This window comes from Vombatus ursinus, unplaced genomic scaffold, assembly GCF_900497805.2.
Source record: "Vombatus ursinus unplaced genomic scaffold, bare-nosed wombat genome assembly UNPS02014847.1, whole genome shotgun sequence".
In the NCBI taxonomy this organism is placed as follows: Eukaryota; Metazoa; Chordata; class Mammalia; order Diprotodontia; family Vombatidae; genus Vombatus; species Vombatus ursinus.
The window spans coordinates 2,126,433-2,140,773 of NW_020954625.1; the positions used below are offsets into that span (position 1 = coordinate 2,126,433).

At 40.2% G+C, this 14,341-nt stretch overlaps 1 protein-coding gene across 4 annotated transcripts in view; it reads right to left on the reverse strand.

Annotated features, from left to right (window-relative positions):
- Nucleotides 1-14,341, reverse strand: part of SCAPER (S-phase cyclin A associated protein in the ER) — a 400,073-nt gene that overhangs the window by 250,769 nt on the left and 134,963 nt on the right. For all 4 annotated transcript variants that reach the window (XM_027840666.1, XM_027840664.1, XM_027840665.1 and 1 more), the window contains exons 18-20: nt 8,061-8,142; nt 6,766-6,918; nt 5,880-5,987 (exon numbers count right to left, since the gene is read on the reverse strand). In XM_027840666.1, the coding sequence (XP_027696467.1) occupies nt 5,880-5,987; nt 6,766-6,918; nt 8,061-8,142 (343 nt within the window). The remainder of the gene's footprint in view (nt 1-5,879; nt 5,988-6,765; nt 6,919-8,060; nt 8,143-14,341) is intronic.

A 14,341-nucleotide genomic window follows, 5' to 3' on the forward strand; every position in this document is an offset into this window, starting at 1 on the left:
AAGTCTCAAAAGAGACTAACACTCCCTAAACAGGCAGTGACTTCAAACAAAACCAACCTTCATCTGGCAGCAGATTCCAGAGGTAAAAGTAGAAGGTAACAGTACTTGTAAAGGACTTAGCACCATGTCTGGCACGTAGTAGGTGCTCAATAAATACTTCTTGCCTTCCCCTTAAGCCCAGCATATGAGGAAAACATATGAGGAAACAGACCCAAAGGGGTTTAAAGTATGTTCCCCAAATCACCAGGTAGTGTCAGAGGCAGGCTCTGACTCCAACTCCAGCCAAAGAAAATAGCAGCAAATTAAGTAAACTTTCCATTATTATGAATAAGTGTAGCGTACATTTTTAAATGCTCCCAAAGAGCCTCCATGTGATTAAAGAAAAACTTTCAAAGAAACCAGTAACCATTTTCAACATTGTAAGAAAACAAAGATAAATAACCTATTAAATAAGATTGAGAATGTGATGAAGGAAAAGGTCAATAAATAGAAAGCACTCCAAACCAATACCTCAAGTCCTTTTACTTCTGACCCTATTCAAGCAGAAACAGGGAGCTCAAAGTGACCTCAGGAGTCACCTAGATCAGCAGCATCAATTTCAAGTGCAAATGGCGGCTACTGAACTGTACACACAGATCCCTGGGTGCTTCATGCTGACTTGGTTTCAAAATGTAATGTTATCTATGTGGTATTGCATTTTTATTCATCTTGTGAAATATTTCCAGTTACATTTCTATCTGGCTCACACAGTGGCCTGCCTATGGCCCACAATCCTGTGCTGAGCCACCAACTGAATCCATTCTCCACCTGGAACACAAATACCCACTCCAACAATCCCAACAGCAAGCTATCTAAACTCTGCTTGAAGACCCCCAGGGATGAGAAATTCAGTGTCAATCATGGCCATTCTCCTTCTGAATGGTTTGGCAGAAGAAATACAGTAGATTTAAATTCACCTTAAATTTCAATTGGCTGATAATTAATGCCTTCACAGTGTCCAACTCAATTAAATTTAACAAATGTGTTTTAAGCACTATCATATATAGATATATGTATATAAACACACCCACCCTCTCTATATTTGTTATAGAGGAAAGAACAATGACTCTAGAACCAAATCCCACTGTCTCTGTGACCAGATAAGTCCTTTAGCCTTCTTGAGCCTCAGTCTCTTCAGTTGTAAAATGATTAGATTGGACTCAAGAGGTCCTTTCCAACCCTGGAGCTACGACCCCATGAACCTGATCTCTCCCATCGTCCCCTCATTTCAGGTATCACCGTCTCTACGCAGAGGAGTCTCAGTCTCTCTCTCTCTCTCTCTCTCTCTCTCTCACACACACACACACACACACACACACACACCCCCACACCCCTCCCTCCCTCCCCCAAAATCTCTCCACAGCAGCTTTCCAGCCCCTATAGAGAACTATGGTTCTGCCCGCCTATCTGCCATCTCCATCTCAAGGGTGCTCCATTAGCACCACAAATTCAGAATGTCCCAACCTATATTTATTACTCTCCTCTCAAGGCTTCTCTTTGCTCCCAACTTCTCTATTTTTGTTGCCAGGCTTTTCCTCGCCCCCTTCAGTTAATCAGCTGCTACATGCTGTCATTCCAGCCTCCACACTTTCCCTACAAACTGTCTCCTTCCCTTGCACTATGACAGTCTTGGTTCCCAAGTCCTTGTCATCTCTCAGCTGCACACCTGTAATTCTCTCACAGTGCTTTCTCTACTTCCAATCTCTCCTTCACAGAGTTGCCAAAATAATTTTCTAAATAAATAGGTCCAATGAAGTTGCTCCTCAGGTTTGTGCCTATGGGATTAAGTCACCCTCCTCTGCTGCCAATACAGTACCTAACAATGTGGAGCCACTTTCCCACTTGGTTTCAGACTACTACCTTTCACACATTTTGGGCTGGAGCCAAACTGGACTGCCGGATGTTCCCCAACCTTGTTCTGCCCTGCCCTGCTTCTGGGTAGATCCCGCCTCACCCACAGGACATACTCCCTCTGAAACAAGAGGATCACAGGTCCAGAGTTAGAGGGAATCTTGGGGAGCATCAACTCCAATCCTCTCCTTTTGCTGAGTCCCCAGAAAGAGGAGGTAACTTGCCTGAGGTCACTCAGGGAGTAAGGGGCAGGGCTAGAATTGAGCCAAGGTCCTTCCACAGCTCTGTGCTGACTCCTGCCTCAGGGTCAAATTTAGCGACCACGTTCTTCAAGAAGCCTGACCTCACTAGCCTGTGATGCTTTTTTCTCCACCATATTTCTTCAAACCCTTTGTCTAAGACTTCAGATTTTACCTTCTTTCCCACTGTCTTGTGTACGTCAAGCTTTGCTTGAATCAAACATCAAAGTAATCAGAGGAGCTTAAGGAAAAGAAATCTGGCCAAGAATGAAATAAGATTGAATACACACATGCACATTATGACTCATCACATTCTCACACATTCCAACAGAGGACTGAGGGAATAAAAAAAATGTTGGCCTATGGTCTTGATTTATTGATTGGTGACTAGTACGCCTAGATCTGATTTCACCAGCCAATAAAACAAAAAATAAGTGTAATAAAATTGTCTAAAGTCCTGAAACAATGCTCCAAAAAAATCACATATGAAGCAGAGAATCCTTAGGTTAAAAGAAATTTACAAATTAAAACCAACCACACTGTCTGTAAGTAAAAATGTGGACAGAAATAGAAGCTATATCCTAAACAGAAAGGTAATACTTTAAATTCATCTTGAAGACTGAATTTCATAATTAATTGATCCATTCAAAATACAATCGTAAAACTGAAGATTTATGGTAAATTACTTTAGTTTTGTTCATCTTGTGTGATTTGTATTGATAAGGAAACAAGCTTTTGCCTAGCGTTTGCAAAATGGAGAACTACAAAGGTCTACTTCTTTAAATATATTGAAAGTGATTTACAAAAGAAAAGAAACAGGAATACGTTAAAAATCAAATGTGAATGAGGATGAAGAAAGGCACAGAATAAAAGGAACTCCCCATTATTTCTCAAACTGTCATTAACACCCAGAGGAGTCACTGTCCTTTCCCTTCTTCCACAATGCCAAGCATTAACAGGCAAAGAGGTCAGCAAACAAATCATTTTCCTAAACACACTGTTGTGCTTATGTTCTTTCTCATTTCAACATTATATTTCTCTTTCTGCAGTCATCTAATTAGCTTATTTATTGGTTGATCAAAAAACTAAATTGGGGAGATTCTAGATTCACATTATATTTGAAATATCCTATTAACCATATAACTACTTTAAGATTTGAACCTTAAAGAGACTTAAGAGCTTCTCATAATTCTTCAAGAGTCCACTACAAATTACCTAAGCTCTTGCTCCATATTTAAGTACATAAAAAAATTTTAAATTAGACAAAATGTGCATTTGCAGAACATACATAAATCTGAATCATATTTTTGTGACACATTTGACAAAAGAAAGGTATTCAAAATTAATTTTCCATATGGGCTAGTCTGAATTTTAGTTTCTATACCTTAGTAAATTTAATATTTCTTAGGTCTCATATAGATGAAAACAAGACACAAAAGAAAGTATAAATAAAACTGGTCATTCATTATTTTTCCAGGAGGCAATTACCCCTCACTACTTATAACATAAAAACAAAATACAAGTATGTATTACAATTCAGGTATTTTTCTACCTTTACCATTGAGCTTGGGATAAGGATAAGGTTAAAACTGACAAATACCAGCCCTTTCTGTAATCTCTCAAGGAGTCTAGAAAAATTTCCTAGTCAATTTCCAATAATAAACAAAACAAAACAAAACAAAACAATAAAGCTTTCTTCCTAGGCAGCTCCCGATTATGCTTAACAAGCTTAAAGCAAAATGTGTCAAAGATGAAGAGTTAGTTATCTAAGACGTCAAGTGCACAAGGTCAAAGGTGTAATTTTATTAGGTCAGAGGTGGTGTAAATAAAATCTTATATGTCAGGGAAGAAGGGTCACAGACAAGGTGTATATGATATAAAGACATCACAGATGACAAGTAATAACTTTAAGTAGTATAAGTATGCTCACTACAGATACCTTCATTGATTAAAAATGAAACTTTGCAATGAGTGGCTATAAAATTGCCTTACTAGAAACATAATTCATGGGTACGTTATTTTGGAAACTTATTTTTAAGCCTATTCTGCTCTCTATGAGAAGAGACTAAAACTGAGAATTAGCTGTATAAATTCTGTGAGAATAATTTAAAAATATTACTTGGGTAGAAATGTGATCTTTAGACCCATTTCCATTTAACATGAGAATGAATTTCTTTCAACATGAAACAGAATATGAAATAAAGATAACAGAGTCAACCTGCTTTCTTCATAACATTTAAGATTTTCCCCTTACCTACCCAGCCCTTAAATCCACAAAGCTGACTTCAGGTTATACAATGTAAATATTCTTTGAAAATTCTGCTTATATAAGATCTATAAACATTTTTTATGCTATAAATGTGGCAGGGCACTTATACCAAGGTAACTCCGTAGAAAATATTTTTGTACTACAAATAATCATGCCCTAATTTATTTATTTAGCAAATTTAGAGTTTTCTGAAGGAGGCATACAGATACATATAACTTCTGGTCTCTGCTCCAGCCTGCATTATAAAAACAATAACAATAGCTAGCATTTATATAGTGCTTTAAGATTTGCAAACTGCTACACATGTTATCTCATTTAATTCTCACAATAATTCTGTGAGGGAAGTGTTATTATTAGCCCCATTTTAAAAATGACGAAACCGAGGTTGAGAGAAGCTAAATGACTTGTCCACAGTCACATAGCTACACAGTGTTCAAGGCAGGATTTGAACTCAGGTCTTCCTGACTCCAAGTCCAGTGTACTTACCCACCTAGTACATCACCTATCTGACTCATGACCAAAGAAGTGGAGAATGAAAACAATTATGTAGATAATTGAAGAAAAAGTAAACAAAAAATAAGCTTTCTCTTATTATTCTCTTATTATTATATTTTATTATTTATTGTATAATATTATATTTGTTATATATTATTTATTATAAATATAATATATTTATTATATTATATTAAATTTCTCTTATAATTCTCTTATTATTGAGCTTAAAAAGCTCAAGTGATCTCAGGAAAATAATGCATTTTACCTAATTTGTCTTCATATCTACTTTAACTTAACATTTCACACTTGTGAGAGTACCCTAGTTTTAAAATGAGGGGATCCAGAATGCCGAGTGGCCACTCTGGGGCATTTTGTGCAGCCTTCCCTTTATGGGCGGACCGCAGGACCATCCTGCCCCTTTGGAATACTCCCCATTTAAAAATCACTCATATGCTCCAGGAGGAGCTTGTGTGTTTTTTTTCCAGAGGAGTAGTAACACGTAACAAGTCGCTAAGCCTTGAAAATAGCTACAAGTACGAAGGAAAATCCGTCTAAAAGTAGGCAATTCCACAAAGCAGATGTGTTGTTTTTTTCTCAATCAGTAAAACACTGAAATGATTACATGCCACAAAGTCAGAAAATCCTGGGGCCCGGTGTTGGACGGGGAGGCCTGTCCAAGGTCACAGGGGCCGCAAGGCCAGGACCCTTTGCAGTCCATCATGCTGCCTCATTCGTCTAGGTTCAGAAATTCGTTTTTATGTTCAATGTGCTACTAAGTGGGTTCTTCCCTTAGATTAGGACATTAAAGTGGAATTTTATTCTTTGACAGGACTTTTTTCTGTGTATTGCTGATGATTTCTGTTTATGTGACATTCTTTGCAGAACAGATATGACTGGATGCGTTTTTCTACAGGCTTCCAGAGCTAAAGGCTAAACAGATCACAGACATACATTAAACTATGGAAAATTTGTTCTGTAAAACTCACCACTTCTTCATCAGAGAGTTCTCGTCCTTGGATGCTGCTGTTTTCTCTAACGGCTTGTTGGTGTTTTTTCCCTTTGATGTGACTAAAAAGATGTACTTCTGAAGAAATCTAAAAGTATAAAATATTAAAAATAATTATAAATACTAGTGATGATTACATTTATCAGATAATGCCCAATAAAGCTAAAAGAAATGTTGAATCTGTATACAATGCAATAAATAGTCTACTCAATGACAAGTGTGATTCCTAAATCACAACTTAACATTATTCTCTTATGGGGGTAATACTGAGAGTTATCCAGAGAAAACCAGTGCCCTGGGTTGGAAGAGGCCCAGGAGTCACACCAAGGCCCAAGCAGGAACCCAGGCGACCCCCAGGGTGGGGAATATGGCTTATCTGCTCAGCCTTTCCCTTTTTCCAGGTCTATGACATACAATTACTGATCTGGTCTGCCTGCTCTGAAGCAGAGATAAACCTGTTCCAGCAACATGACTGGAGGTTTTGCTCCTTTGCACAGTCTTTCCTGAACATCAGGATGAAGCCATTGGCATTAGAACTAATGAAAGAAAGGAGCACGTAGGCAGCTAGGTGGCGCAGTGAACAGAGCTCTGGCCTTGGAGTCAGGAGGACCTGAGTTCAAATCCAGCCTTGGATACTTAACCCTTATTAGCTGTGTGACCTTGGGCAAGTCACTTAATCCTGATCGCCTCACCCAAAAAAAAAAAAAAGCAAAAAAATATAAAAATAAAAATAATAATAAAGAAAACAGCATGTGCTGCTGAGGAAAAGGCTCGCTCAAGATGACTCAGTCAGGAAAAAAGTTCTTTATAAGATTATGAGGCTAACCTCTGATGCCCTACCCCGCCCTGCAGAGCACACAGCCTACCAGGATCGCACAGAGTGAGCACTGCTTCTTCCGTTCATATGGTGTAAGTTTTGGGGCGTAATCAGTATTAGCGTGTCTCCCGCTGCTTAATTCGGCCGCTTTTTCCTTTCTTTGTTCAATCTGTTCCATGTGCCTTCGGATGCTTTCATCATGCTATAATACAACAAGCAATACACATTGCATAAAAGTGGCCCTGAATACCATGCAGAAGAAATAGTATTATTTTGAAAGCTTCAAATGAAAGGAGGGAATTATCCAGTTCCAACTATTTCAGGAAGAACATTTACTGAAACCATGCCAACCCACACATATACACAAAGACATGTATGCCATCTCGACGTTCTTTCATTTTCTCTTCATGTGACCAAGGACAATCACAGCCAATTGAACACAACCTCTAATGTTATCATCTCAAACTCGTAAGCCTTTGGACCGATTTCATCAATTGGTTTCGGGTTCATCTCAGTATTTCAGAAAAGAAGCAGTGACCAAATCAATACCAGGAAGATCCCTCAGCCTGCAGTCAAAGACTCAGGGTCCAAATGCCTTCTCTGCTACTTGGGCAGGCCTAGGAATAGCAGACTCCTTCTGCAACAGATGGGAGCGGTACCCCAGAAACTACTCCTTGGTTTGTTGTGAGGAAGGAACTTGATGAGCCGTCAACGTGCACGTCTGTTGTTAAATCATGTCGGACTGCCTCACAAAGAGCAACAAGTACAATGCGTCAAAGCTATAAGTCAAGTATAATACAATGTTTTCCTTATAGAAATCAATCCATGAATATCACTTAGTTTTCATAATGGATTTAGCCAAACTGGATAAGCCTACTTTGGTCTAGACCTTTTCATTTCTGCAGGTAAAATTAGAATCTTTTTTTAAAATTAATTTCTTTTTAGTTTTCAACATTTGCTTTTATAAGATTTTGAATTCTAAAATTTCCCCCCTCCCCCCTCCCCAAGATGGCATGCAATCTGATATAGGCTATACATGTGTGAATATATTAAAACATATTTCCACCTAAGTAATGCTGTGAAAGAATAATCAGAACAAAAGGGAAAAACCTTGAGAAAGAAAAAAACAAAAAACAACAAAACAAAGTGAAAATAGTCTGCTGCGTTCTGCACTCAGACTCCACAGTTCTTTCTCTGGATGTGGATGGCAGTGAGATTAAAATCTGAAATGCTGATGGTTAGGCTAAGGGGCTCATATTATACAAATACAAGCATAAAGAGACACTCTATGATCTTTCAACGTTGCAGAAATATTCATGGCTCTTCAAATACAAAGAATTCTACCTTGAGTTGAATTTTTTTCTGCAGCTCTTCCATGGCTTCCTGCTGAGCGGCGGTGAGTGCTGCTAGCCTTTCTTCTCGATCTCTGTTAAAAGATAATAAAAGGTAAGAACTGTGGATTCAGCTGAGGGCATCAAACTTACATTACATAATTTTTACAAAATGAAGAGGGAAACAAGTAGATGCCCATTGATTGAGAAATGACAAAATAAATGGTGGTGTATGACTCTCATGGGATCTTGTTTAATTCTAAGAAGAGAAGGATATAGTGAACATAAAGAAAACAAGGAAGAGAAAGGGAACCAGGAAAACAGCAAATACGATGATGACAACCATGTGAGTACAAAGAAAAAAATTAAAACTGAACTTTGCGTAATAACAACCAAGCTTGACTCTGAAGAAAAGTGCCGAGAATAAACAACTTTCCCCCTTCCAGAGGAATGGGGCGGAAAGTTAGAGGCATGGAATACTGCATACACTGTCACGCTTGATGAGTTGGTTAGTTCTGCTGAATGGCACTTTTTTTTCTCTTTCTCTATTATTCTTTGTTTAAGGTACAGTTCCCTGGGAAAGAGCTAGGGGAAGGATACAATGGGGAAAAATAGAATCAGAGGATATCAATACCGTTTTTTAACAAAGAAATGAAGACTCAGAATATGTATCTGACAAAAGGCCATCCAACCTATAAGCTTACGAATTCAAATATCTTAGCAACAAAACAACTTAATCAAAACAAGTCTATTACGTACCTATTATTTCAACAAGTGGAAATGGGAGGAAAGAGTACGTGTTAGGGATCAGAGGGAATGAACAAAGACAGAGATGAGAGAGCTGAAGATGAGAACAGGGTAGTGAGCAGTCCAGTTTGGAAAGAACACACAGTAAATGAAGGGAAAGAATGTGAGGCAACATTGGAAAGGCAGCTTAGAGCCTGACTGGAGAGATCACCCAAGCACTTCAGGATAAGGAGTTTGCATTTTATCAGGTAAGCAATGGGTTCTTTCTGAAGGCATTTTGTTTTTGTGGAGTGGAGAGGTGACATTGTTGGTGTGATACATTAAGAAGATTATATGGCAGCCAAGAGACTGGAGGCAGGATGACAGTTCAGAGGCTATTAAAATTGTTCTGCAAGAAAGGTAAGGGAAAAGAGAAACATAAAGTATGCAGCAATGAAGGAAATGGCAACTAAGTGGATGTTGGGAATAAAGACCCTATTGAGCCTAAATGATTCTAAGAATGAGAGGAGGAAATAACACAGAAGGAAGGGAGGAGAAGGGAAATGTTTGGGGAACATTGGTGGCTCCGTGGTGGATGTGCTGAGGACACATGAGATTGTGGCAGGACATCCAGATGAAATATCCAGTAGGTAGCTGGAAATGTGACCCTGGGGCTCAGGGAAGGGAAATAGATTTGGGGATCATCTGCATAGAAGTAATAATTTAAACCACAGGAGGGAATCAAATCAGCGAAGGAGAGAGTGTAGAAAAAGAAAAAGGCGGCCAAGGCAAGAGCTGTGGCAGTGCCCTATATTAAAGAGGTGGGAGGAAGAGAGAAGTGCATCGGGAGTGCACTGTCCTGAAAGGACCATCATATTTTAAAGTGTGGTAGGAGGCAAGAAGGAAGTGTTTGATAGCTTTCTTGAAAAACAAACTCAACAAAAAAGTGTAAAGAAGTCCCTCACTCTTCAGTGAGACCACCATGAGGCCTAGACCCCAGAGAGACAGAAGGGGTGAAAACCCAGGAGTGCAACAAGACTGACGGCACTTCTTTTGGTGGCAGCAAAGCAGAAATTGAAGGGTACCACAGGGAACGGTGAAATGAGCTGTGACAGAGGAACACGATGGACAGTTTCAGGGCAACCTGTATGACCTTATGCAGGATGAAGAGAGGTGAAACAGGAATAATAACAACACTGTGTGGAAAAAAGTCTGAAAAGACTTAAGAACTTTTATCAATGCAATAACCTAACAGGATTCCTGAAGTCCAGTGAGGAAGCATCCTCCTGCCAGAGAGGCAATGGACTCAAAGAAAGAATAAGACGTCATTTTTGGACATGGATACGGTACGGGTTTGTTTTGCTTCAGTAAGCATATCTGATACAAGAGTTTTCTTTTTTTTTTCCCCATTGGGGTATGGGAAGGAGAGAGGAGTTAGGGATAGGTTGCTTTTCACCTCCTCCATCTCCCAAAAAATAAATAAATAAATAGAAAAGAGGGTCGTTTAAGCATTTTTTTCTAATGTAAAGAAGAGTTAAAAGGAAACAGTTGAGCAGGGCAGATTTGAAAATTACATGTTGAACTGATTATATATTTAAAAAGAAAAGCAAATTACATAACAGAGATTTGTAGTTTTAAGCACAATCCTCTTCAGTTCTGATATGTATATGTAAATGCTTGTTTTATATGGTATTTGTTAAATTGAGAATAAAGAGAAATCCGAAAAAGAAAGAAAGAAAAAAGGAAATCAACCTGAGAGGATTATAGGACATTGGCCACTGGATAAAGGCAAAAGGGAACCTCTACCTTTTAGCTGGCAGAAGAATAGAACGTAGATTTTGGTGGCCCTTAAAAAGTAGCTTAAAGTCCAAGCTGAAGAAAAAGTTGGACCTTCACCTTTCCTCTTGTGCTTCTTGGAGGGTTCCGCAAGGCTGGGTAGAGAGTTCTCTCCCTTCCTACCTCTCTCCTCATCAACAATGGCACATGGCACCATCCAGGGGAGAAAGGGCGAGCTAAATGCCTAACATCGGGATACTACTTTGGTGATGGCAGAACCTTGAGCCAAAATTCCTACTAATGTTACCGTATGGGTTCAGGTCCTTCCAAAAGTGCATAGCAGCGCCCTAAGTTAAGATTTCAGCAAAACCTGAAGCAAGAGGCAGTGCAGAGCATGGCCAATCATGGGAGTCATGCACTCCTCCCAGAAGCAAGCCTGGAGGGCCCAGAGTGGTTCAACAAAGACACTATGCCTTGGAGAGGCGGTGCAGGGACGTCCTAAGAATGACATTACACTGACAATAAGAAAGTTCCACACACGTCAAAATAATTACAGAATAATTTTGTTTTGCTTTTTGTAGCAAAGTAGATGCCCACATACAAATAGTGGCACATGAATATAGTGAAATAGAAACAGAAATAGATTACTTTGCTGTAAGAAACAATGAACCTGATGGTTACAGGAACATAGAAAGACAAGTACAGTCAGGAAAACATTACACACAATGATTAAAACAATGTAAATGTAAAGAACTATCATCACAAAACAATAAAAAAATAATGATGCAAAATAAAAGAATAAGTGTGGTCCAAAGAAGAGATGTGAGAGTGTGAAACATTATACATGTCTTTTTTTATATGTTGATCACTTTTTCTAAATTTGTTTCTTTCTGATTTTTAAATACATTGTTATAAGGAATGACTATCTGTGAAGTGGGGAGAAGCACAAGGAATACAGGGGAAAGCTAGACCGTGTAAAAAGGAACAAAGTAGGTTTGGTTTTCATAATGGACCTGGCCAAACTGGGTAAATCTACTTTGGTGTAGAAACTAGGACTGACAACATATTATCTCTGTGCCTGAAATTATAATCGTATTGCAGAAATTAGGCGAAGGGGCTTCTATTAAATATACAAGGCATCAATAAAAATCCTTTAAACACATAAAACAAGAAAATGATGGGGGGAGGGAGGGGATGGGTTGATGTCTGAGCCACATGGACTCAATCAGTATGTGTTTCCCTTCAAGCATTCTAAGTTTGTCTGCTTGGATGCTGGGTGGATTTGTGGGACAGCACACCCAGGTTATTATGTTGGACATCTTCTGATGCTACTGTTCTTACTACTACCAAGTCAGTTCTGTAAATGCCTTTACTCTGAGCTAATTGTGCACTCTGATTGCCTAATGGAGGTAAATACAGATGGTGAGAGCTTGCGAGCTCTAGTATTAGGAGTGCAGACCCTCAAATACCAAAGGGTACCTTGAAAGTAGGGAGCAATCATCTGGAAGAAGCAACCTTCATTGTCAATTGGGTGAGTAGTCCCAGAGGGGGTCCTATAGCTGCAAAGGTCTGTAAAGATCAGCTGGTTGAAACCTCCTCATTTTACAGATAAGGATACAGGGAGGGACAGGAGGACAGGCGGAACAGAGATCTACTAAGTGCCTACTACGTGCCAGGTGCCTTAAAAAAAATCATCTCATTTGATCCTCACAGTGTAACCTTAGGAAGAAGGTGCTATTATGACAATGGAGTAAACAGAGGTTAAGTGACTTGACCAAGGCCACATAGCTAAGAAGTATTTGAGTCAAGATATGAACTGAGGTCCTTCTGACTCCAGGCCAAGCATTCTATTGACTCTGCCAACTAGCTACCCGAAAAGTTTAAGAAACTTGCTCGAGGTCTCAGAGGAAGGCATTCATGACCTCAAGAGAGCCATCTGTGACGGCAGTGGACACCAGATGGCACCAGTGATGGTGCAGGGGGCACAGGAGTGGCAATAGCAAGTGTAAAGCACTCTCTGTCCCAATGCGGTAGTAAAAGGGAAGTGAGAGAGCGAGCCGACGATTACAGACTTAACACTTAGTTTATCCAGGGGCCCCATATTCTACAACTTTAGCTATCTGAAAGATAGCAAAGAAAAGTAAAAGAGGTATTTGGGGGAAAAAAAAGTAACACTAGGCCAGTATACGTGCTTCACTGAATCAACCAATCAATCACCAAGCATTCATTAAGTGTCTCTTGTAAGGCAGCTCAGTTGCACAGCAGGTGACAGACGACCCGAGTTCTAATCCTGTCTCAGAGGCTGGCAGGTATGGTGATCCTGGGTAAACCACATCACCTCTGTGATCCTCAGTCTCTTTCTCTGTAGGTTGGCAGGGCTGTGAGGCTCAGATAATCCACATAGGGTGCTTTACAAACCTCAAAGAGCATGGAAATGCTGGCTGTCGTTACTATTGTTGTTAACCAGGAATTTTGGGAAGCGCCAGGAAATAAAGACAAAAATGAAACACTCCCTATTCTCTAGGGGCTTGTGCTCTGTTGAGAATACAAGATGCACACACTGAAGTACCGAGTGCAGGAAGGTAAAACAAAGACAATGTAATTAGCCACCAGGCAGCCAGACAGGACAGAGCTGGGGGTAGGCAGTGGTCCTGGAGCAGTGTCCCTCCCACAGGGCTGACTTAATTACACTTCACCAATTATTCTAACAAGTGAAAGTCCACTGCATTAAATCACAAAGAAGTAAGAATCAACAGAGGCAGACACACAGGTGGGAAGAAATGACAGCTGACAAAATGTAAGAGCAGAAGCAGAAGAACTTTTCAAAAATACATGATAACTAAGAAGAGGCAGCTGTCTTGGGCCCAGCCCTCAAGGACACAGTCAGCCATCACCCAGGGCACTGAGGCGATGTGTTTTGTGCCAGTGAAAAGAGTACCTATATAACTACAATGAATTTTTTTTTGGGGGAAATATTGGAAACTGGAAAATTTTTTGGAAATATTCCATTACAGATCTCCTATTTATTAGAGCAGAAGTCCCTGAGGAGCCAAAGGAGAGGAAGTCACACCCTTCTTTAGGTTTTTCAATCCACCCAGACAAAGACAGAGTACGAGTGTACTCTGTATTTGCTTTGATGACATCTAAAAAAGTTTGGATGGGTTACTCTATAGGGCCATATTACCGCATTCACGTACATTACTCCCTTATAAATAAGTCACATGTACAGCACACCTAGGAACAGCACACTGTCACTAAGGTACCACTCTGATGGCTCACAGGGCTGTCTGGGGCACACCCGGCACCGGCTCCCAAGCTGACGAGGGATTGAGCACAGGCCTCATGCTGGATGAGGACCAGCCTGACACAGGTAGAAGGGCTCACGACAAGCACTTATGAAGAGTCTACTATATGCCAGGTTCTCTGCTGGGGAGGTACATAGAGACAGAGAAAACCCACACAGCTTCTGCCCTAAAAGGCCCAGGCACAGACAAGCAGAACAAAGCAAGCCAGAGGAGATGGGCGCACCGGCCATTGTGCAGAACACAAAGGACTTGGTGGGGAAGAAGCCCCAAAGCACAGCTGGGCAGGAAGCTAGGAATCCTCAAGGCCAGAAGCGAGGACAGGGCACATTTCGGGAATGATGGGCAGAAGCAGGAAGAGGAAGATGGGAAGAGGAGAAGGAAAGACGGGTCCGGAGGCCAGCACTGTTTCACCATGGAGAGTGCTGAGGGAAGAATATGCAGTTACTATGGAGTGCAATAAAGAGTTTAATGTCCCACAGCATTTTAT